Source organism: Falco peregrinus, chromosome 4 (assembly GCF_023634155.1).
Source record: "Falco peregrinus isolate bFalPer1 chromosome 4, bFalPer1.pri, whole genome shotgun sequence".
NCBI lineage: Eukaryota > Metazoa > Chordata > Aves > Falconiformes > Falconidae > Falco > Falco peregrinus.
The window spans coordinates 45,363,258-45,389,598 of record NC_073724.1 but is presented as its reverse complement, the minus strand read 5'-3'; the positions used below and the strand labels follow the sequence as shown (position 1 = coordinate 45,389,598).

The 26,341-nt window shown below is 38.2% G+C and overlaps 2 protein-coding genes across 4 annotated transcripts in view; one reads left to right on the top strand and one right to left on the bottom strand.

Moving 5' to 3' along the window:
• SIM2 (SIM bHLH transcription factor 2) overlaps window positions 1-5,007 on the top strand; it is a 58,980-nt gene extending 53,973 nt beyond the window's left edge. The window contains exon 11 of the mRNA XM_005229491.2: window positions 4,283-5,007. Within this exon, the coding sequence (XP_005229548.1) occupies window positions 4,283-5,007 (725 nt within the window). The remainder of the gene's footprint in view (window positions 1-4,282) is intronic.
• A 7,650-nt stretch (window positions 5,008-12,657) lies between these two features.
• The window catches only part of HLCS (holocarboxylase synthetase), a 123,795-nt gene continuing 110,111 nt past the window's right edge, over window positions 12,658-26,341 (bottom strand). For all 3 annotated transcript variants that reach the window (XM_055801102.1, XM_055801103.1, XM_055801105.1), the window contains 5 exons: window positions 22,160-22,227; window positions 20,995-21,155; window positions 17,782-17,896; window positions 13,750-13,963; window positions 12,658-13,243 (listed from right to left, as the gene is read on the bottom strand). In XM_055801102.1, the coding sequence (XP_055657077.1) occupies window positions 13,072-13,243; window positions 13,750-13,963; window positions 17,782-17,896; window positions 20,995-21,155; window positions 22,160-22,227 (730 nt within the window). In that variant the 3' untranslated portion in view covers window positions 12,658-13,071. The remainder of the gene's footprint in view (window positions 13,244-13,749; window positions 13,964-17,781; window positions 17,897-20,994; window positions 21,156-22,159; window positions 22,228-26,341) is intronic.

The window sequence follows — 26,341 nt, the reverse complement described above, 5'->3', positions numbered from 1 at the left end:
TGGAAAAGCACGTAGCAGATAAAACTGTCTGCAAATCAGATGCTGCTGCCTCAGAATCTGGTTTCAAAGCTTCCACTTTCTTCCAGCTGGCCTAGTCATCAGAAAAGAAACTCACTTCAGAAGAAGCAACCATCTTCATAGTCAGGGAATTTTCCTTTGTACACTTGAACGGATACATTACTAGTGTAGGTACCACAGCACCCACTTCTCATTAAGTTATGCTGTTGGCCAGTCTGTACTATCTGTGTGAAGCTTAGTGACACGGATTATGCCAAAACTGAGGAAATGATGAAGAATACTGAGAAAATCTGTGAAAAAGCTCCGGTCTATCTTCCTCCCCCAAATCACCCCCCTGTCCCAGTTTAGCCAGTGACTACTGGAAGAAATAGATGACATCTTCTTTGAAAAGTATATTCCACTAGAGACAAAGAGGTCTTGAAGATCGTGTTGTCTTACTACTGTTTTTGGAGGGTGAATAATGTAGACCATAGCGATGACAACATCAGCCCACGCCTCAGATGACTTGCAGTTAGGGTTCAGGTCAGGACACAGCACAGATATTGAGCTAACCTGAAAAAATATCTTTTCCATGGGCAGGGACAGTGTAAGACCTTGTTGTATCTTTGTCTTCTTTGACACAGAGGAATATCAGCATGCCTTTGCAATGTGACCTGAGCAGTACAGTGGCTCTGCTTGTTGGTCTTCAGCAAAACTCAAAGCGACTGAGTAATTGCTCTTCTCTGAAGGTCCTTTTGCACAAAGAATTAGGAAACATACTGAAACATCATGGGTTACAAGTAAACATCCAAGTGTTGTTATATCATCGTTTCAAAACACAGTAACTGTCAGTACACTCTTCTGAGGTTAGTGTAGATCAGAAAGCCCAGGAAAAATTATGCAAGACAAAGCATGCATGAAGAGGGGATCAGCTGTGCCCTAAAGAACAGACAAGTTTTTCAGAGACAGGATACAAAACTGCTGATAAGGACTGCATACCTTTTGCATGAAGATCAGTGCTGAGTATCAGACTTTCTTTGCTTTAACCTGGTTTCAAGTTGCTTTTCTTTCATTTTTAGTGCAATAGGGGCAATGAGAGAACAAGGAGCAGCTGTACCTATTAATGTCTTGGTACAGAAAGGCATGTTTGTGAATGAAATACCTTTTGGGCAAGCATCTTTCCCCATTGAGCACCATCTGATCTTTGACTGCACTATTTGAAGGTGAGGAGGGAACGCTCCTCACCACAGCACTCAGCTTGACAGGGGCAAGATTGCTGCAGTACACTGTAGCTATGAAAATACTTGGTATGTTTTAAAAAAAGATCAATACCTGCTGGAGGAGCCTTCCTGTTCCCACTTGGATGGTTGGATGCTGAAATCTGAGCAGGCTTCCAGGTGATGGGGCTCTTAATCTCCAGGTTTTCCCTCAACTTGTCCAAGTTGCACCCTGTGCGCCAGTGGGAAAGCAGAGCTACTTGTCAAGAATTAGGAGACATGATGCCTGAAGGACTTAAGTTCACTGTTGCAGCTGTAGGCTGCTAGGAATGGAGGCAGTGTAAGTAAGTATAAAGGGCCTTCTAGAAAGCTGTTATCACTCTGGTATGACACACAACCTTAGATGTGCAGTGTATCTACCTTGCTTGGCATAGCTGGATTGCTCTGGCAGAACAGTGGCCCAGAAAGCATCCCAAATTAATGCACTGACTTCAATGACTGTAATGTGTTTTCAGCACTGGAAAAGTACAGAATGCATGGGAGATCCTCACGCACCTGCTGAGGCAGGTACTCTGGCAATACCCACATGCCAGATGGGTGGAAGCAATCCTGGGGTGCTGCCCTTCTACAGCAACACAAAGCAGTTGTCAGCTTTCTATTAACTTCTGTATGAAAAACTCCCCAGGAGGAGTCTGTCCCCAGGCATACTTGGGCTTTTGTCTGCAAAGGAAGACAAAAGCAGATTTAAGCCTAGCTCCAGTAACTGTTCTGAATGTAAGTGGACAAAAATGACTGGGCTCCATTGCACTGCAGACACGACTTGCTTAACTGTCTAGTCTGACTCCACAAATGTGCCGACAACTTTAATGGAAGCCTGCAAACAATTAACCAGACTCTTACCTTCTTCCTCAGCAAAAGAGATGAGAACCATGTTTGAGAACAAAATTTCCAAGTATGCAAATTACTTCTTGGTATGAAGGTGGCAGCCATCAGCCCAGCAGAATTTGAGATGACAAAAATGACAATAAAAAGACAGGGGCCAGCTGCTGCAATGCTTCAGCTTCTTACAAGTGTGGGCTCTAAAAACGGAAAGGGACAATCTTTTGTTAAGAGATTAGATCCACAAAGTAACAATACTCCATGCTGCAGTAAGAGAACAAACCCATCACTCCTATGGATGTCTCAAGTGGGAAAAACACTAGAACAAATATACCAGATTAGTTAAACCTTCTTAGTTATATGTCAGTAACTCTCAGCACATATACTTAATTCATAGTAAAAATGCCAGATGTGTGCTAAAATTAGAGTGGTATAATTACATTGGTAAATTTTCCAAGTTATACTCAAGCACGTGGCTGAATCCCTGTTTTGATTTGTGATCTAAAAGGGCCATTTTTCAACAGCTGATGAGAATTCAGTTTACTTAGGACTGCATATACTTCTTGGAACAAAATATATAAATGAAAATTAAAAAGAATAACTTGAAACATTATTGTTTCTAGGAGGATGTTGGGTCAATCAAGAAGAAATTGCATCCAGATTCCTGTTTAAATTCTGGTGTTAATTATGTGGTGCGACTCCCTCTGAAATTAATGAAGCTCTGCATATAAAAAGAAGTACAATTGAGCTATTTCTGCTTCCTCTGTTATACATGAAGGCTTTGCCAGTCTACTATAGCACAGGGAGTATTTAATTATTAGCGGGTACAGTTACGTCAGCAACCACTACAGGGGAACTCCAAAACCTTTAAGACGTTTAAATAAATTTTTTAGAAAAACAGAAAATCCCTTTTACAAAAGGCATTTAGGTGTCCAGGGCTTTCAGCAAGCATAACACAAAATAGAGTTTAGGTTTAATTTGAGAAATTTGCTAAGTGCCTCATTTAACCTTTAACATAAAACTTTCAAATATGCCTTGGAGGAGTAGTATAACTGTCAAACTGTTCATACAAAACAGTGCAAAGAATTAGTACTCGCCTAAATTTAGCTATACTGTATAGGAGTAAACCAGTGGCTTTTTCTCTTACTATTTGTAGACAGGAGTGTCCAAAAAGGAAAAGCTGCATAAAGAAAGCAGAAAATGATAAAAACAATTCTAATTATTTCAAGAGTTCAGCTACCATGCAGAAACTTGTGAAAACTAAGATCACTCAATATATTTTAGAGGAAAACCCTGAATAGAAATCCTTGGTTCATACTCTCCTGAAAATTTAAGAATCAATTTAATTAAGAAACACTTTAAGAATTCCATGCGTATCCGGTCTAGTATTCCTATATTCAAACAAACATTCTCAGTGTATGTTACATTTATATTATACATTCAGCTTTATTAAATGATAGTACCTTAAAAGCAGAGATGGAGCTTTCTCAATAAGTATTTATGTTGCTTTTCAATAGATATTTTTAATATCTGATGCTAGTTTTTCAAAGAGAAAAAGCACAGCCTTTAATGTGACACAAGCTAGATATTATGTATATCACAAATAGGTATCATGAATTAGATAGTGACGTGTCAGTATGTATTACTGCACACTCTCTTCTTTCCTTACAAGGGTGAGTGCCCAATACACTTCCAGAGTGATGGGAAGAATAAATTCTGCTTTACTTTCATCATTGAATCACTGACATGTAATAAATGTTATCCATCCTTTGGTAAAACATTTGATAAATCTTTGAAAAGAGCTTACTTAAGGTCAAGCTTTTTGATAGCAGGTCACGTTTCCAAATATTTCTTTTGTTGAATTTCCCTAATTTAACCATATTAAATTTGTGTTTTAAAATTATTCAGTCAAATAAATAAACGGGCTTTTCACATGGAAAACCTTTTCAGAATTGTTCAACACTGTTGGCCCTTCTGAATGGGTTGGTGTGGGGTTTTTTAACTTTTCAACAGTCTTAAAGAGACTTGTCCAAAGACACTGAGGGAAATGCGATTGTCTCTGACATCTTCACTGGGACTTGGATCCGGCCCAAACCAAATGGGTGTCAAAATTCAGTCATAAAAAGTGTTAGCATCTAACTATTATATGAACTCATTGTCAGTAATTAACATTTTCTCTTTCTTGCAAGTGCCCATATCAAACAGAAGATACAGCCAAGATGCTCTATCTGACAACTTTACAAGCTGCACAGCACCCATGCCAGGCAGCAGATACAAAGAAGAGATTTATGATTCTGGCATCATGAAACCCAACAAAATAGAAACCAGGATTCAGCCACCTCACCACCTCATTAAAGAGGAAAACAAGTTAGCTTTTAACAGAGACCTACCAGAAAAAATGAGCAACAATGAAAGTTCTTTTTCAAACTCAATAGCTAACTCCTTGCTGCCAAAATCAGAATGTTTTCAGTCTAAAGCTATAGGACAATTAAGTCACCTCCTGCCAATGCCCTCAGTATATGAGCAGACAAGAAGGATTTGTATGAAAGAACCCAAATACGGGCACATTAGTCACCACGCTACAAATCTAGATGAACTGGACAACAATGAGATGACTGGAAAGCTTGATCATGACTCCGAAAGTGAACGTGTGATGGATGTGAGATCCTCTGGACAAGTTCCATTTGTGCTTCTAAATTATCACCATGTTTTAGCCAAACATGGTACATTTCAATCTTCATCATGTACAGCGACAGGACATGTAGGAGAAAATTACGGATACAATTCTGAAGAAGTAAATACATTTATTTACAAAAACCAAAGCCCCTCATCAGCTTCTTCTCCAGAAACCCACAAGGAATCTGCACTACCCCATTATATTGGAACTTCTGTAATAATAGCCAATGGAAGGTGACGGTAATAGAGGAGTATTTACATTTAATTAAGAAGCTAAACTGCAATGATTTGCAAAAAGCATGAGAAAAAATGGTTACATTTACTGAGCATAGCTGAAGGTCAGCAGAAGGGACAGACTTGTGTGTTCCTGGCAAGTCATGAATAACAGTACCTTCAAGGTCAGGAAAACACCCTACATCTAGCTTCCATGCTTCGTTGTCACAGATTAAGCTCTGGTGCCAGTGAGAAGACATGTTACAGATCTTATTTTTGTTATTTCATAGTGTGCAACAAAATCAAATGATAGGTGTTATATGCAGAGATTTATATGAAGAACATTTTTTTCCTTAACCCCTCCTTCTCAAAATATATTCAGGATTCTTTTATCATAAACTATACACTCTAATTTAGGTATTTTTGACAAACTGTGTGAAAAATTGCATCAACTCTCCGCCCATGTGTTAAGCATCCTGATAAATGAACTTTGTTTAAAGAAAAGCGATTATTAGTATCCATAATGCAGCTGTACTAACTAAACAGAACTGAGTCTGGAAAAAGCTTATTTATTAATTATCCAAAGGTTTTAAAACTAAATAAATCAAATCTAAATTTGATTTCTTTGGCATAGCTTTCAGTGTCCTTAGATTGTTACCACCACCATTTGTCTTGACAAGGAACAATATGACAAATTGATACATACAAAAATACGTATTAAAGGGTTACAGGCCTTGTCATGGCAAATTGGGACAAATCATGTAGCAGGAACTAAAGACTATTCCTCATAAAATGTTGTAATAAGAAAAATAAAAAACCACCCTTGTGTTTCACGGAGTATTCTGGGAAAAGGCTGTGCAGATTTTCAAACCAGTATTTCAAAAATACATCTTAATAATAGCACCAGAAATGTTTCCTTTATAGTCAAGGGAATAATGAACATTTATGCTGTATTTTAAACTTACCAGTTGACTTCTGAAGTTTGAAAGGTTCAGCTTTTAACACACTGAACTTCCTTAAGCATAAATCTCAGTGTCAACACAAAGGTAAGATTAATACTTGACTGATTCGTGCACTTCACAAATAATGCCAGTGGACAATCTGAATATGGAAAGTCAAAAGTCACTGTACAACCACAAACCCCACAGTTGCACTTGTAGTAAAGCAGAGTTTGAGTACATCGGGGTTTGGAACGGACGCTTTGCACCCACGTCAGTTTATGCTAATAAACTGCAGCAAGTGAAACTCATACAGCACACATTTACATTTTGTCCCGCCTATTAAGAATAGATTTCACCCCCCCCCCCCCTTTTTTTTAATTCTTTGTAAAGTTTACAAATAAGGAGACATATGGATCTGTGTGTGTTTAATTGACAACACTTAGTCCACTTTGTTTTTCAACCACTTTCCCAAACATTGTGTGGTCTTGATAAAACAACGGACTCCCAAAAAATAGCTGTAAATACCAACAATAAAGTTTGTTGTAGAACTGTGTCAGCTATATTTAGCTACCCTTCTTAGCCCCAATTCAAGGCTAATTTACACTTCTAAAACTTTCTCTCTGTTACCAGACTCTCTAAGAGACCTTTGCTGAAGAAGATGCTTACCTGGCTTGTGCAATATGGAAATAACACTTGCTCACGGATTGCACCTTGTCAGATAAAAATGTAATGAAGTACACACTTCTAAAAATTACATGTTCTCTATCCTTTATATGCAGCAATAATATTGTCACCCCTTGTATGTATATTTATTGCTATGAGTACACAAAAATACTTTTAAAACGTATGTTTGAAAACAATTTTCAGCATTTTTATTGCTTCCTGCTGAAAGGTTAACAGAGAAGGCTTTATTAAGAAGCTAAACCTGTGTTCACCTGGAAGCTCACAGTTGTCTGACTTCTTCATTTGCGAAAAAAGCATGGGAAATATCTTCCATGATAAATACAACCCGTACCTAATCAGCCATTACCAGATTACTGACTTAAAAAACAAAAGCAGAACCAAACCAGCATATTCACTCACTCAGCGTAGCTGTGCTCCTTGCTTTGTCCAGCACTAGAGAAGTTAGGGAGTCTACAGAAACGTTATGAGTGAATATGATCGTCACTTGGACTTCATAAACTGAAGTAGTGAGACACCAGTTGGTTTTATAGCAGCTTTGGTTAACAGCCTTCCCAGCCAGTGTCACCAATAAACGGGCTCACCTCCTTAAAAGATGCAATTATTCTAAGACTCGTATGTTAATTTTGTTAAATTAAAACCATGCCCTATAAAGCAGTAACTGACATTGTTTGCATCATTAAAAAGAAACCTGATGCACAACTCTCATGCTACACTTTCCCCTATACCTCATTAGTGGCGTTGCTGCACGCAAAGTCAATCTGGTATATTTTTCTGTTCTTGTAAGTACTTCTCACTATGAAAACATATTTTCAGGAACGTCCAAATTAAGCTTCGGTTAAAAAATGCCATTGATATTTTTCAGTAAAATACCACAAAATATTTTTCCAGCGTCTACCTTGTTATTCACACTTCCAGGCTTTATGCAATGAGCCTGAGCAGAGGAGGTGTTCCATCATTCTCCCACAGATGTTTTACAGTATGTGATATTCAGGTACATGAACTTTCCCTGCTAGGCAATAATGAATCAATTACGCATTCACATATGATAATACAGGGTAGGTTTTAGAAAAGACCTTTGATTTAAAAAGCAAATGTGTGATATATTTTCCCTGCTATTCCAAAATAGAAACAGCAATTTTCATTCTGGAATGAAATTTCACATCTGGAACATGAGTAAACTATATTGAGAGAAAAATACGACTTTTAGTCAGTTAAACTACAGATGTTCATAGAACACTGCACATAGAACTGCACAATGCAGCCCAGCCATTGACAGTGGCAATGTTTTTAATAATTTGAAAAAATTATGTCGCCACAGTGAGTGTGAATTGGAATGTATTATGAAAAATAACCTAATTTCTCTCTGATGTACTTGTCTGAGCTGCTACAGACACCTTTGTCATGTGACTTGATAGGATTTTAACCCTTAGGGGAGTTCAGACCTAGTGTGTAAATGATACAGAGAACGAGAGTGAAGAAGTGAGAGAGGGAATATCTTAGCAAAATGTGAAGTTGGAAACATTAATCCCTTATTGAGGTCTCCAAGTTTTTATCCTATTAATAGAAACACCACAATGTAAATAAGGTGATAAGACAATAGACTTCTCTCTAGGTCACTGTAGCCCTGTAATTTGAAAAAGGGTATTAAAGTAATTTAATGAAATTAAGCACAGTGGACAATAGGTGTAAAATTGGAGAATGTATCACTGAGAGAAAGTGCAAATGAATGGGAAACCTGTCAGAGTAACAGTGTTCCGCTAAAAATCACAAGATGGGACACTAAGTATTTTTTCAGTTTCAATTTCAGTCACACTTCAAAAACAACAGAGAGAAAATTTTACTATTCCATTTTTTTCCTGAACATTAGATTTTGCTTTTTTTATATGATGCAGATAAAGCTATATGACAAATGTAGGTGAAAAAGCAAGCAAAACAAACAGCCTAGTAATGCTCAGAATTATCTATGTATTCCCTAAAAATGTAAAGCATTTTTGCTTATTTATTATGTAAAACAAAACTGTTAAAATGTTAAATAAAATCCCGTAGCCAAAGGAAAATTGAGTTGGATTTCCTTTTAACAGAAAACACAGGCTTTCACAAAGAATAGTGTTGCATATTTGAAATTTTATTTCACTTGTAATATGTACTATACTTGACAGTTAATGTACTATAAAATACAAAGATTTTTTAAATTTATTGTATTTTAGCCACATTGCATTTTAAAGGAAAATTCTTGGAGAACTGAAAATAACACAGAATTGTTAATGAAACATGCTAATGCAAGATACTCAAACATGACATCAGTTTACAATTCTTCCCTGCAGTGCTTTTTTCTCAATCATCTGTTCCATGCTGCAGCCTGCAGCACGCCATCATTTTTTGACCTCTGTGCTTTCCTCAGTTCAGATTTAATTTCTTTGGTGTCTGATCAGTGTGGTGCATCACTGCAGTAACTTACGCATGCAAATGCTTTTATCAAACCAGTTACCGCCAGGAATCAGCCCTTTGTAGCACAAATCTTTTTCATAGCAGATATTAAAAGCACTTCAGTGTGGGGTTTTTTTTTGTATTTTTTTGTGTAAAGCTACGGTATATTCCAAAGCAGTTGCAGAGAGTAATTTTTTAGACTGCTGATGTTTTGTAGCTGAATCAGAAAAAGCAAAGAAATAAAAAAAAAATAGTTGTACAATGAAGCTGCCCCAAAAAGAATTACACGCTTTGTTATTTCTAGGTAATAGCCCTTGATTTGTTGGATGTATTTTTAAAAATGCTCTGAAGTCTTATAAAACCTTTTACTAGAAGTGAGATGTACTGTTTGAACTCCTAAACGTTAACTGCATCACTACTTTTTCAAATCTTTGGAAACAGCGTCGGTGCTGACTGGACACAACCCGCTTACTCTTTCTGAACCCAGACACGTGCCAACACGCCCAGCCTGCGCTGCAGAAGTTCTCCCATCAATAAACAATCTCTGCAAATATTTTCACAATGTGTAATGAGAAATGTTATAACAGAGTCCAGGAGGAAAAAAACGAAGTCACAGAAATATGGACATTGCAATAGAAGTTTTTTGAAAGCACTTTATCAAGAAAATAGTTTGATACGACATCAGCCTCACAATGGAAGAGGTGTTTTACTAATCTGGACAGTTGAATGAAATGAAACATTTTCAGTGCATTACTTCTGGGTCTGGAGTCATCTGATTCTCTCCATACCTATGTCCAGAGACATTCTACACCACATTCATCTGTCCTACAGAAACAGCAATAATAACAATGACTTTCATACAAAAATGGCTTTCTGGGTGTGCCAAGTTTGCCATAAAAAGAGTAAGACTCCTGGCTGTGCTCCTCATCCACCTTAAGGTGACCGTGGCACAGGCAGGTCCACTGGCTTTCTTGACAGGAAGAGCTGCTGGTCAGGAGGACCTGAAGGAGCTGCTCACCATGCAACGGGAATTTTCTTTATGAAGTTCTTTGGTTCTTCTGAAGGAAAGGTCAGGTTTGTAACAAACACTTTATCCAACTCAAAGCTGTTTCCCCAAGACAACAGGTAGGTTTATACACACAGAATAGGCCACTAAAAGGTAGAGGCAAAGCGGTGCCTTCCCACAGCACCTACCTATGCTCTGACACATCCACACATGGTTAGTTCTCATTTGCAAAAAAGGAATTTCAATGCTAAGGTTTCTTCCCAATGCAAAAAGTTTCGGAATAATCTTACAACTCAAAGTGAGAACTGAACAAGCTTTCCATTACGAAGGTTATGAAAAAATCCAAAAGGAACAACAGCAACCAGAAAATATCGCAGCATTTCACTATTAAAAAATCCATCTGCCTGCTGCTCAGACACCATGGTAGTGTAGCTGAGTGAGGGTTTGCAGTCCATTCTGCCCTTCACGCAGGAACATGTCATTTCCCCCTCTTCATTCTTTTACACTACTTGTCCCTAGTGAAGGGAGAGTGTGTTTTAAGGAAGCAGTTTAAGTCAAAACCTGATGCATAACCTGGTGGTTAAAAAGCAATCTCTACAGGCACTCATCAGTCTGGAATATGAGCGAAATCAAAGTTGCTTCCTACAGGCACACAGTAGCAAAACAGAGACAGTGTTTTGGCTACAAATACTGGATTGAGATCTAAATTTTTGTAAAACTCTGTGGCTGGCAAAAACTGTACCAGAGCTATGCTTTCTGCAGCTGACCTGCAGCACCATGCATTGCTCATAAGCTGCTTGAAGGAAAAGGTAGAAAAAAAGTGGAAGATGCACAAGGAAGACGTGAGTGTGCGTATGCGCACACACACATTTTTTATATCTGTATACATAGACAGTTTCTTCCTTTTATTTAAACTTTACTAACTCAGATTCAAGTTTCATTTGATTATAATATACATCAGTATTTGATTCTGAAAGAAAGTTAGTTGCCAAAAGTTAACAGCTCGAAGCAGTTTTGAAAGCATCTGGTGGGAAAAAGCAAAAGCTGGTGTCATGTGTATCATTTTAACTATGCCAATTAACAGCTGTCTCCACTCCACTGTATAGTTCTATGAAATATTGGTGGGCAATCTCACATGATGCAGATCGTGGGGGAAAACAAAACACCAGGGTACAGACAACCAGACAGACCATCTACTGTGATACGGAACATAAAATCCTAAATGTAATAGGGACAACTTAATTTCTAGCACTTGCTGCCAAACCACCTAAAGCCTAATATGCGAGGATTACTCTAAATTACCATTACAGACTAGTTTCTTTGTTTTAAGACTTCTTGGCTTTGTAACTGAAACAATCTACTAACATGTTCAGATCGTTTATGAGGTGAACTTTAACCTAAAAAACCCATTTCTGGCTAGTAGACAGAAGTCCTTTGTGGAAACAATTTGGCTGATCCACCTTCAGTAGGGAGACGGTAATACAGTAAGCTGTGCTGCCCACTGGAGGAAATGAAGCTGGCCACATCACACCTATGACAAACTTTTCATTTGCAGGGAGCTGTTTGAAGTGCTGTGGTGGCCAAGCCTCCTGGTGCAAATTCGTCTTGCTCAGGAGAAAAGCCTGACAAGCTGCCATTGCACGGAAGCTCCCACATGCCTGCTTCACCACGTTTTCCACTCATGACGAAGCTGTCACACCTAACCTGGAACTGTGCAGCCAGCCCCCAAGGCAAGCTGCTTTCAGGTCAGCAGGTGTTACACCTCTTGCTTTAATGGTTAGCAGCAAAACCAGATGTCCTGCTTTGGGAAAGGGGGTGACAACAGAAACAATGGAAGAGAATTTGGACCCAGTTTAACGGTATGTTTTCTCTTTTTCACTATAGCAGTTGTTTATGGTAGGGATTTTAAGAGCTGGGCATTTTCTCTTACTTTTTGGTTAATTTCCTTGCGATTACAATAGAGTTACTATTAAATTCTAAACTACTTAGGACTTCCCTCTCCTGACATGGATTCTACAGTTACCTGGATAAGAAGATTGCAACTAGGTGATACGCTACTCCAGCGGGCTATTCTTATGGCGGCTAAAGCCTCTTGGAAGACTACGATTCAAAGGAGATACGAGACAATTTATTCAGATCCAATTGACTAAGAAGAGCAGAGTACAACTAATTTGGATAACTAACCACAGTTCTTAAGTGCCGATGGAAAATTCTCCAAAAACTCAAGGCAGCCATGACAGAGTTACACACCTGAGCCCAAAGCACAGGATGGTAAATTGTTGCACAGGCCCCCATGGAGAAGAACCACATCAGCAAAGCTCTATGCTTAGACCTGAATTTAAACACAGTGCTAATCCCAGTAGTTCAGAAATGCATGATGAACTCCTCCAGCTGTTTCCACTGCAGACAATGCATAAACCATAAAAAGACACAGTAAAAATGTAAATATTGTACTGCATTGTGCTGAAGTCCAATAAAAACACAGAGACACAAAAAGGAAATATTTAGCCACTTTGGTTTCTCAAATAAAGTGTGTAAATAAAGAGAAAGTTCTGTTCCTTGCAAAGTATTCCTTTGCAATCAGGCCACTTTTAAACAACTGATGCTTACAAAAAAGTCAACATAGATGCGTTTTATTGTGCTAAAGTACAATAAAAACACAGAGACACAAAAAGGAAATATTTAGCCACTTCAGTTTCTCACAGTGTGTAAATAAAGAGAAAGCCCTGTTAACTGTAAAGTATTCCTTTGCAATTAGGCTGCTTTTAAAGAACTGATGCTTACAAAAATATGTCAACACAGATGTGTTTTAAAGTTCATATGAAAGAATAAAGGCCTTCAGCAATGAGTTAACTACTTCTTCTCAACTGTTGAAGTTATCTGTGTCTAAGAACAAAGATGTCAGAAAATCAGAAGGAAAAAAATCAAGCTATCAACTACCCTCTCCACCTTTAAACAAGTTTAGCTGCTTGGTGCCAAATACTAAAGAGCCCCTCTTTGCGCTGAGGGGACTGTTAATGAACTCTGAGGACTATGAATACTTTGGGACTATGAGGTTCCTCAGCATGTCAAAAGAGTTGCCGTCTGGGCGCACAGAGTCTACACCCTTGCCTTCTTCATGAACTTGAAGGAATCCATAATCATCTATCCCAACTATCCATGCAGTCGGGCCCTCCTCACTGTAGAGACGGACTTGCTTGCCACTGCAAATAAAGAGAACCAGATGGTTAGGAATTAATTGGTGGACACTGCACAAACAATTAAAAATAGCTTAGAGGACTAATGTCTAGCAGAATATTTTTATTTCCCACTTCACTTGCTCTTTATAGAGTATGATTTTTAGCAGCATTTTCTACCTTCTTTAATTCCTTTCTGTGGAATTAACAGAGCTGGAGTTAATCCAAACCGTCTATTTTTTTTATGAAAGATGTGAGTACAACAGCTTCATCGCTAGCTAAACAAATCATTCCCAATTCCCTTTGTTTTGAGATGACACATGTAAAATACATAGAAGCATTCTTTAACTCACGCTAGTCCATTGATTTTACTATATGCTATTTTTATCCTCCCTTAAAAAATTACATCCTACTTGGGAGTATGTTTTAATTAAGTCGCTAGTATTAAAGGCAATCTAGTAAAAAAAGACAGAGCATTCAAGAGTTCTTTCCAACTTTTTTAAAAGAAAGTTTGAGAAGAACATTATACTTACCTATGTATCCAGTACTTGTAGTAACGGGGAAGAACTCCGTTAGGCCCTTTCTCCTGAAAAATATCTATAAGCCTCTCCAGCATAGTTACAGTCCTTGCAATAAGACAGTCTGCAGTTAAAGGCTTCAGCTTTGTCCCCTCTTCCTTATTAAATTTTGTGATGAGATCATTGATGCATATGGTGGGGTTGCTGTTATTCACATTAAAGCCAAAGCCTGAAGAAGACAAACCAGAAGAAGAGGACAGGATCTGTTAAATACACACACTTTGTTACTGCCAGAAAGTCAGTACTTTATTCAACTGCTTGATACAATTATCTCTAAGTACGTTTCCAGTAGCTGCTTTTCTTCAGTCTTACAATTTCAGATCTTCCCAGTTGTGTCTCAGTCCAGATTCTACTTGTTCCTTGCCCTTAAAATGCCTCCTCAGAATTGTAGAAACAAATCCAGTGCAGTCTTTCAACAACACACCATCTTATCAATGAGGTTTAGGAAGACGGGAAGTGGTAACTTGCATGTCAGTTACAATAACATCAATGTGAGAAATTCTTTTACTCCCTGGAAGCTGACAAGTCATTAGCTAATTGAGAGTAAATCATTAATCATACTCTAAGATGAAGTTTTATCTTTCAGTCTAAAATTTAATCAAGAGACCTCTCTGTTTACTAGAATTAGCTGATTGCATTTTCTGAAAATTAAGCCTCTTCACTCAGTTGATAAGCCTTGTTTGGCTTGAAGATTTAACTTTGCCATGTAAGACTCCAGTTTGTTTAATCTATCTTAGTATATAGCATATCCTTTAGAAGCCTCAAGTCTCTCACTGAGATTTCTCCAGCTAGAATAATGTTGGCAGAACGCCTTTCTTATTTAAATATGGCTCTTGGGGCCTTTTTTGCAGCCTGCTGAAACAGGCTTCGAGGGATGTAAAGAAATATATTGTATTACCTGTCTATTTTTTTCTCCTAATAATTTGGACTTTTCTTTCCTCAGATATTTGGGATAAAACCCCTGCCTGCCAATCAGGTTTAGACATGATACACCTCCATCTGCAAGAAGGTCCAGATGCATTGTTTTGTAAATTTGCTATTAATGAGATTATTCATATATGGAAGTAATTTGTATTAACTACGAGAAGGATCTCCTCAGCGAAGAGGAGTTTTTTACTTTTAACTAGTCAGAGAATGCATGCAAAGAAAGCCACAGCGATCAATACATCAATCCTACAGAAATGAGGTGAACTGTATCATTGGAAAGAGAGAAAGGAAAAAGAACTGGGAAATATAATGTGCCATGCCAGCAAATCCCAACTCAGCTGTTTACACCCAAATACAGTATAAGTGAAGAGAAAGTGACTGTGGCCATTAAGCAGTGATTGGTATTGTCAGGGTGCACAGCAGGGCCTTGGAGACCCTCTGCAGGCTCAGGACACTCAGGCTTGTATGTATGGAGATCACGACTTCGCAATCCAAAAATTGAAACGGACATGAAAGACATATCGAGAAGGACCCAGGGATAAATGCGGTGGCAAAAATGTAGCCAGTTAATTTGAAAAATATTAGGTGCTCAGGACTCCTAGGACATCTCTGCATTGCCCATGTGAGAAGAGTGAAAAATAAACATTTAGCACTGATCTTGCAGTGTGCTGGTGTGGCTAATACATCTTCCAGTTCTAGAACCAGCCCTGCCTTCAGCATCTCAGCATCGGCACACTGTCCGGGCATGCCTTAGCTGCACACAGAGGCAGACAGAGCTTTTGCAGGTCAAGCGTGTTGGCTGTCCCTTGCATTCCACTTGTGTTTGGCTGCCTATGTCTGTTCTGAGTCTGGTCCTCACATTAATGAAGTATATTCTTCTGCAGAACTCTTCTTCCAAAAGTCTTGCAAGAATTAAGTTCTTTTAAAAAATATTTAAAAAAAAAACATGTTTAAAAGTATGAACATGAACTGTGTCATTTGTGAGGCCTTGAGCACACGGTACAGGTGAAAAGGCAGGTTTGTCTTTCACCTTACTCTTCTCAGGTACTTCTCAGATCAGTGAAGCCATGCAGACGATCTTTGATTTTGATCATTACCCTCATTTATGGGACACTCTTCATGAGTACCATGTAAACAGTGAGGTAAGGAATCTGCATGACTGTAGAAAGGGGATGATGCATCTGGCTTACCTTTCCTGTTGTGGAAGTCTGATCTCATTGCTACTACTATTACAAGAAGTTAGATGTCATGAGTTACCCCTACTACTCTCAGTGACATACATCACTGAAATGATGGAAAAGATCCTTGGACTAGTATGTGGCTAGTAAGTTTCAATCTTAGAAGCTTCCAGGTGAATGTTAATGAAAATGTACATCTTTGTATATACCTCAGACCGAGATGACTCCTATGGACGTCAGAGAGAATGCATACAGAAAGTTTCCATTTGAATTTGAATGTTTTGGTGTTTAGGGTAAGAAACATAAGGTACAAAACAAATATATAATGTGCAAAGAGATATTTGATAAGATGAACTACTTTCAGAGCCATTTTTGCTTTTCTTGTGTTAACCGGAACAGCCTCTGGAAAAAACACATGGAAGCAGTAAATGGTTGACGGGGCACAGAGAGGCTTTTTAAGTGTCTCAGTGCAACTTCCATTCTGTACATGTAGATTATTTACAAAATGAGGATATAACAACTGAACAGAAAATTTAACAGCTGGGCATGTTTCACAGAAGGAGGTGATGACTACTTCAAGTGTTGTGCTTGTTCACACCTTAAAATTTACAGCACCTTGACAGAAATGGTATCATACCCACACTCTCTTTGCAAGATACTTCACTTATCTACTGTGCTACATTCAAATACAAACCAAATATTATAATCTTCTTCTTTAACCTTTTAGACTTAGTAATTAACTTTCATTTAATTTTTTAGACATAGCAGAGATAATTACTTTTGGAACCAGAACCTAGAGCTCTGCTGCCATGCTTCTAAGCATGACTGACAGTTCTGGGCTGCTGCTGGCTATGGGAAAAAATTACCTTAACAAATAGCAGGATGATTATCAGACTTGAGATGATAAAAACATCTCCATACTTACCTGTGCACCCAAATGTCTTAATGCACTGGGACTTGCTGGAGAACACATGTACAGTCTTTCTGAGATTGGCTGTGCTACCTTTTTGGAGTCAGCTTTCCAGGTAGACTGTCTCCACAATGAAGAAAGAGATTGCCACTCTTTGCCCTCTGACCCAACCTTCCCAGCCACTTTGCAAATTTTACTTTTTGAGAGGAGTAAAGGTGGTGAGAGCCTGGAACAGGTTGCCCAGAGAAGCTGCGGGTGCCCCATCCCTGGAGGTGTCCAAGGCCAGGCTGGATGGGGCTTTGAGCAACCGGGTCTGGTGGCAGGTGTCCCTGCCTGTGGCAGGGGGGTTGGAACCAGATGATCTTTAAGGTCTCTTCCAACCCAAACCATTCTATAGTTCTATGATTCTATTAAAGTGATTAATTAACCAAATAATTACATTGCTGCTCCACTAGTAATACTCCAGTTTCTAGAAACTTATCAAAAGAAAAACGTTATGAATACATTTCTAAAGGATGAAAGGAGAAATTAAAACATTACTCTGTGTTCGCAGCTCTTTTTCTCCTGATTTAAAAGACATGTTCTAAAGAACATGTTAAATAAACTGTTTGTCATGTTGCAAACAAAAAAAGCAAACTGAAAAAAATGGATACATTTTTCAATATATTCTACTAGTTTTGCAATAGAACAATGAGGAGATTTTCCCTCTCTCCTGTAATGCTCTTTCTTTGAACTCTACTACAACTGCCCAGATGCTTGCATTTACATTTTCCTTGTCAAGCATATGGAAATATTAAGAAGAATGAAAACATTTACTTTCTGTGTTTCCTTTTGATTTAATATTGTGCTTTATTTCCTTATGCCTGCTGTCACTATTTGTTCTTGTCCTTATCATCTGAACTCATAAAGACATTAATAACAAGTTTCTTCAGAAAAAAACAGTATAGGAAAGCTTGAAAAATAGACATTTACCAATAAGCATATGAAATGTTGTTTCAATAAGTGTAGAGTTTACCAGAACTCCACCAAGTTTCATAACATCGCTGTAGTAAATATCATTTGGCCATTTTACTCGCAGGTCAATATCCTAAAGAAACAAGAACATACATTTAGAAACACTTTTGTTCTTTGATACATGTTTCATTCACCACACCATATTCTATAGTTTCTCTGCCTCTTTGCCACACTAAGTATGATACTGTCAACTACTCTTCATAGTAAGAACCTGCGTACATGCTTCACAAATATTACTGAAGAAGTCACATTAACATGGGTACATGGTTTACTAAGGAGGCTGGCAGCTGTTAGAGACAAGTATCTATTTATTTAAAAAACAAATGAAAAAAAATTATGGCAGATAACAAAGAATGACCAAAAGGGGGACTAAAGATACTAGAGATTTTCAGTCTCCAATTGTGAGGTTTTATAGAATTAATTTCCTTCATTCACAAGTACTTGTTAAAGATATAAAAGATCTATCCGAGAAAGCTGCAAACTGTGGCAGCCACTGTGGCTCACTGCTGATAAACAATCAGGGTAACCCTACAATAACATCAACACTTGTATTTGAGGATCCTTGCAGAAACCAGACAAGACGACAACGACATCTTGAATTTCAGAAAGGAAATTTAGCAGACAGGAGAAATTCCAGTTCACAACTATGTAAATACTTCAGTAATGTCCTAAATATATTCATGCTTTCGGCAGCTACGCTCAGGCAACACCATGGAGCTGGAAACACAAACTCTGCTGTGTGACACCATTCCAGCGCAATAGAGAAGTTTTTGTTGAAACCACAGAACTGAACTGAACTTTGCACCGGCTACTTAAACACAAAAAGAAAGCAAATGTGCTTCCTGTAGTTTGAAAAACTGCATATGACTGTGTCCCCAGAGGCAAATTATGGGAGGTGCTCCAGGACTACAAGAGTCGCATTCCCTCCTATTGTAGATTATGAAATCCCTTTACAGGATGTGTGAAAACTGCACCTGGGTCCATGTCTACTTTCCTGACAGATTTAAAGGCCAGAGAGGAGTCCATTACACGTACATTGACAGGAAATACTACCTGATTTTGCTATCAAAACATTCTAAGAGAGAGTATCACCAATTCATATTCATTATGGAAAACAACTCTTCGCACCGGGAAAAGATTTATAGAAGACTCTTGAGACATGTGAAGTATGACACAGTTGAACAGTATTATCAGTGTTAAGAGATCTTCCAAAGAGCTATTCAGTAGATCTTACTTAAGGAGAACATACACCTGTAAGACACCAAACACTAGCTCTGCAACGGAAGTGACAGCAAGCATGAAGAACAACCAAGTCAACTGGATGTTCTCATGACGTAAACCCACAAGAGAGACCTTGCCACAAAATGGAGTAACAAGGTACTGCACAACTATCTACATACCAAAGAAACAACGGGTTTCACAAAATACGCTGGAAATGGAGCACATTCTTATCTTCATTTACTAGAGAGAGATGCCTGCTGTCCTCAGAATGGGAAAGCAACTCATTCTCTTGATACAAGACCCACTTGCATTTGCAGCACTAACATCTAACAGTAAAACTTCCAACTCAGCGGTCAGATTTTCTCTGCAAGGCCCCAGAACAAAGGCCTCCATTGCTGCCTGTTTAGCACAGTTAACATTCATGGCAATCCTAAAAATGACAACTGGCTCATAAGCTGAGACACAGGTATTTAGGATTTCTGAATGGAAATCCTGACTGAAATGGACTTTGAGCGTGGCGAACAATGTTAGAGTGTGTTAAAGTATTAGTAAGATTCTGACACACACACAGGGAGGTATGGAAATTTGGAGGAGAATGAAACCTCATCTATAGATCTGCACATTTTCTATAGCTACTGCAGTGTGTATGGCATAGATGTTCATCTGACATAAAGAAAAGCCCTGTGTTACCCAAGTCTAAAGGGGAAATTTAAGAATTGAGTTTCTGATAAAACTTTGAATTTCCTTGATTTAACGTACTTCAGTCCAGACCCTTAACGCTGGTTTCACCCATTGTCTAGGGTGGATGGACTATCAAAGAGATTCAGTAGCTTTGTCTTGGTTAGAGCCAGCTATGTATTATACATGTGCTATACACAGTACATGGATTATTGATGCATACCATTTCTATATTAATATTTAGTACCTCAGTCACCTTTTGCCTCCCAAATAGAGTAAAATAAAAAATGCCACAGTATACCAGGGTAGGCGTACAGAAGCAAAACCACCTCCATTCATAAATTAACTCCTTCCCCAGTCAGACCCATATTTTATAAAACTAACTCTTGTCCCTTCTATTTTAAATGGTTAAATTATTCACTCTAGCCAAATATTTTATATTGCAAATTTTAGCCTGAAGCATTTTGTTTTCATAGTCAAGTTATGAAGCACTGAAGTTAGAAGGTTTTAATAGAATGGCTGACAGACCCTAAACTACAGCAAAGCTACTGGGTGCCACTATAATAAAGTTCATGTGTAAATGTGTATAAGTCATTGATTTTCTGTAATATAGGAAACATATGCTTTAGTTAACTACTTCTGTAAAATACCAAAGTTTTATAGTTAGCAAATATTAGGAAATGGTAACATTAAAAGGGAGATATATGGGGTGAGGAAGAAGACTGGTTCTTCATTTTAATACTGATGACAGGACACTTGATTCCCTCTTGAGAGCAATACTCCTAAGTTCTTGCTTTAGAAATCAGTTTTCAAACTTAAACAAGGGTTGGAAAAATCCTTTAAAAGGGATAAAGTGACCACTGAAACAGCACCAACAAAAAAAGCAGAAAAGGATTTGTCAGTTTTATTCACTTTTCCCTCCTCCCTCTTCCCCAACTACTTCAAAATCAAAACAAATTAACTCAATTGTTAGACAAACAAAATTGACGTTTTCTTTACTGCTGAAGACTGAGTCTTAAGTTTCGTAAGATGATGAGTGAAATGATCATAGTATACTTGATCAGATCAGTAAAAGACAGTATTCATCATATGTACACTAGATTTCTTAAAACATATAAATAAACAAGCATGGATGAAGGTTAAGTTTACCACTATATTAGTGCTGAAGAACTATATTATGCATTCAGACATTCTACACACAGAAAACATAGTTAAAATTTGAATTTAATGAAAATCGAAACAGGAATTTTGAGATAAATTAGAATGACATACCTCATATCCTGGTATTGATCTAACTGATTCTACCACTGCCAAGGACACCAGGTGTTGAACAAAAGGAATTCTCTGGCCCAGGCTGGAATATAGAGGAATGGCGATATGTAAAGTGGATAGTGCACAGCCCGCTGGACTGAGCCAAACGTTTCCACCACGACCTGGGGAGGGAGAGAAAAAAAGTTGACTTCAAATCAAGAAGAATATGTTTATAGAAAAGATCACTTTTTAAATGTAGATAGCTACAAAAGAGAAAGATTCAGTAGTACCCACCCAAGAATCTACCATAAGTCCTGTAATGGAGTCTCCAAACTAATCTTGAAATAAAAACGGTTAAACTGCAAAACTTTGTCTTTAAAAAAACCTACAGGTTGTTTAATGGGGATGCTGCTACTCAGTTTCCTAAAATGTCCTAAAGCACTTGCTTCCAGGATTGTCCTGTTATCTGATAACATACACATTTCAAAAAATCTTGCTTCGTTTACGTGAAAGAGTATTTGTGAAGATGCACTGTGGGCATCTAGAAATCCATCCACATTGTGAATCAACTTGTCACAAGCTAGATCTGTATCAAAAGCCAGGTTAACCACCTTCATGTAGATCTGTGCTCATTAGAGCTTATTAGAATTGGACACTGTGTTCTTCTAATAAAACGAGTGTGGCTTTTAAATCAGTGCTAGCACCTTCCTGGGAAAGGGACAGAACTTGCTTACATTTATTTGCAAAAGATTGTGAAAACCCCCATGTCAGTTAAGGCATGTCCTGCAGACTCAAGAAACCTCTGTCTCAGAGCAAGTCAAGACTCAGTCTTGTTCTTGTTAAGTCAGAAAGGAGTTCTGATTTGGAAGTCTGACTTGTATTGCACTAAATGTAGTGACGGCAGTTTCCATGACCGGGGAGACTTTTTGGCAGAATCTAGAAGACCACTAAATCATTTCTGCAAAAGCCACCAAACATCCTGAAAATGTTTACTTTGGTCTCAATTAACTTAGGTTTTGAGTTTGAATGCACAGTTCACATGGGAGGAGAAGAGGACACAATTATTCTATATGTTATACTATCAAAACCACTCATAATAAATGTTTAAGGCAGCTAGGTGACATTGAAATGCCTTATTTCATATGCTTAATACACATTTATTATCACTACAAGGAAACTCACTCACCTTTCCCTTCTGTTTGTCGAACAGCAATTGCTATTAAACCCATCTCCTCAGGCAACTTGAACATTAACCTGCCAATTAGGAAAAAAAAACAACCCCATGCTTATCAGCTGGAACACTAAGCTACATTCAAGAAAATCTAGGCTTAAGTATCAGGTAATATTTTATGTTAACATTGCACTACCATTTATCCGTTTTCAGTTAACATTTATTCTTGACCAAAAAGCATTAGAATATTAAAATAAGATTAACTGAAAAACGATAAAGTAAAACATTACTACATCTATTACACTGGGAAAAGTTATAGCTATAGTTCAATTAAGGTGCCTTCTGATAACATATGTTTTCTTGAAGTGCTTATTCTTTGCGTGTCACTATCTTCACTAAGTGACAACTAGCAATTCTAGACATTTGTTTCTACTTACAGCAAATTTTTGTTCATACTACAGAATATAAGAGCAGCAGTTTCTGATTATTTAGAAAACCAATATGGTGGCAATAAAGCAGTTTAAAAGATACACTATCCCCTGAGAACTAATTATGATTTAACTACAGTAAATAAATCTACACCTTCTGAGAACTCTAGAGAACACTGGCTTATTTTAGGCTTGTGTTCTGCTTTTAAAATAGTTTCACTTAAAAGAATACTAACTTTCCTCTGGGGATAAGTAGAAAGAGCACTTTAACACCACCAAATGAGTCAATGCTAGACTTAAAGAAAGAAGAAAAAACCCTACTGTGAGAACTTAGTTCAAGGCACTTTAAACCAGATCTGAACTGTACTACAATCCTCCTCCATTTCACATTTTCAGGAAGAGTTATTTAACAGATAAAACATATTCAAGACGTTGCCAGCAAGGTAAACCTAGAAAGTGATGTATAGCCTACAGATCTACTTCTAATATGGCCACAAATGTCACATTGTTCATTCATATAAAAGCAATTTTGTCGTGGAGATAAATGCAGTTCAAATCAACAAAGAGTAGTATTTAAAACTATTTCCTCTGAATTTCATGTATGTATGAAATGTGTTTCAAATTCTGCAATCAAGCCAGTATCCATGGGCACCAAGGACCAGCGGCAAGCCGAAGTGTCCCCCCTGCTGCCCACAGCACATGTCTATGCAAGCAACAAGCTAAGGAACTATCCATCCCTCCTGCCTTGCAGGCTGAAAAGCAGGGCTTCAGTAATGCTTGGCGCTGTATCAGTAGTGAAACGCAAGTAAAAACCCCAAGGTTTCAGAATACCCTTCAAATGGTTCAATTGCCTTTCATGATGATCAAAATGGGGAGTTTATTGGAAGCCTCAAGCAAAGTCTGGACCACAAATGCCTTCGCTAATTAGAAATACTTGAACCCAAACTGACAGAAGCCATAAACAAGCTCCACGATGTTTTCCCACATTAATTCTGAATCAGTGAGACATTGTCAAAAACCAATAGCCAGAAGATCTTTTTGCTAGTCCCCTTGCAGTTCACATGAAATACAACTCACGAATTCTTTCCTTTGGACCCTACGGATTATACACTGAGACCAGGCACACCTATTTACCACCAACATTTAACGTTTAAAAAAAGCCTCTTCTTATGCTGGGACCTAGGGGGAAAACCCTCCACAGCTCATGAGGCTTCAGCCCCGTCTTCTGGGAACAGCGTGATTTCAGTTACAACACCAAGTTCATGGTTTCACAACACAAAATCTAATTTAAATTTGGAAGCACAGTTTGGAAGAGATTACAGGCTTTGTTGAAATACCCTGACTTCTGTTACTTCTCCATTGACATATTTGCTTTTAAAGAGGTGGGGGGGGGAGTCATTGCTGCCATGATGGGAGGAAAAATCAGAACAGGAAAAAAGTTAATTATGAATCCAAAACACAGGCTTCTAGAACAAAGAGATATGATTAACAGAACATATGAATGTAGCTATTAGAGGCTTGGCAGCAGGTAACAACATATTAAACACAGAGACCGAGTTTGTACTTTTAAGGGCCATGAAGAAATTCTTTAATGGTCACAACATGGGGAAGTTGTTAATACCCAGACAGATACAGCAAGAGACAGATAGATTTATTTTTACTACTTCCTGAGATTCTGCTGGAATTACTATGAAGCCTATGCTAATAACCTTCCCCCCACACAACAGCCTCCTCAAACTTCAGAGCTTTGAAAATTGTGTGTGCTTGTTAGTCTTTTTCTGGGAGAAACAACTTGGATTTTCTTTGCCAGAAAAGAGTAACCATACGTGCACATTTTTACATATTGACTTCCCTTCTTTTCTTTCAACTTAATCAGCTGCACATTTAACAATTCATTTTTTCTGCAGAGTGACTTAATCACAGTGCCCACCACATTCTCCCCCCAAAATTTTTTCCTTCAAGAAATTCTCTGTTCTCTTCTGTGCTCTTTAACTAACTTGCTCTACATATTAGGTCAAAAGACCACCCTGAGGTACAAGAGTAGGGAAACATGAAACATCTGAAGACAAATTTACCCATCAGGAAGAGTATCAGATGGCACCTATATGACCATAGAAGATGATACTAGAATTTTATGTAAAATTTTCTTTTCTGCTTTGAACATTTTTGTGGTATTTTCCAAAACTTGAACAAGACACTTTTACTATTCAAGAATATTAAACCATCTGAAATATTAAGAGAGAGATTCTATTAAAATTTTTTATACAAATACCCTCCCCCCACCGTGTAGTTCATACTATGAATGCTGTCAAGAGTAATAAACAATACTTAATTGTTTTATAGAAATTTCAAGTCTAAGGAGGACTCTGTCTTCATGGCTAGTCAACACAATGACTTTTCTTCCTACATGAATGTAAAATGGGAATTGAAACCACAAAAACTATGTTTGAATAATGTTAACAGTCTGACAACTATAAATTTCATTGATGTTGTGGGTTTAAGATTGAAACTCTCATTAATGCATCCTGCTGTGTTACAGTATTGCAGAGGTATTACAACAGGCAGCATTACATTCCAGATGTTAAAATACCTGGGCACAAGAGGGTAAGTTATGAACAGATTTCTCCCCTCACTTCAAGTTCCTTGCCTGAAAATCTCACTCTCAAATAGCTTGTTTATAGAGCATTACAAAAGCGACATAAAACTCCTTTCAATTATTAGTCAAATGGAAAGGAACATGCCTTTCGACCATTTTCTTACATTATTTTGGACAAAAAGGTGCCCTGAACACTTGCTTTACTACTTTATATCCACTGTTTCTGTCCATTATGTCCAATTTGAAAATGAGCAGTGCGCCTACTAATATTTTTCCTAAACTCTCCTCATTTGCCCTCCACCTCCTTTTCATAGCCCTCAGCTGCATGACGCTGTGTCTCATTCCACACTCTGCATGCTGAATGACCTGCCAGAGGGCATGCTGGACAAGCAGAATAAGTAACTCTCAAGTCCACTCTGCAGACTCCTTGCAGGCAGCATTGATGGGGGTCTCTCCTACCTGGAAACCTGTTTTCAGGAGAACAAGAAAACCTGAAGGAGCTCAAAGATATGGAGGGCATCTGTAAAACAGGCAGTAGTCTGTCTGAGAGCTGGTGGGCCATGATCAGAAAAGAAGCCACCAAGAATGACATCATGGTGGGAGTCTGTTACAGACCACCTAATTGGAAGCAGGAAGTGGAAAAAGTCTTTTTGAGCAACTTCAGGGCATCTGCAGATCATGGATCCCAATTCCCATCAGAGACTCCCATCTCCCAGTACCTGCTAAAAGGCAAAGAAAGCATGATGCAAACAATCCCAGCTGACTTGCAGTGAACGCTAAGGACAAGCTCTTAACCCAAATACCAGATGATCAACTGGAGTGATTGGCTCAATCTGCTACAAACAAGGGAGTGATGACTGGGGAGGTGGTCATCTGTGGCAGCTTTGGCCATAGCAAACATGAACCAATGCTGAGAGAATCAGGAACGCAAGTAATACAGTACAAACCGTGGATTTCATGACAGCAGAATTCAGTTTATTCAGGGACCTGACAGATGGAATCTTATGAAAGGCAGCTCTGAAGGGCAAGGGCACTCAACAGACCTGGTCTTGAAAGACAACCTCCCACAGACAAAATAAGAGTCCATCACAATACTGAGGAAAAGAAGTTGATGAACAAGGAGTCTGGTATTGCTAAAAAGGGAATTTGTGACTGTAAAAAGAACATGCAAAC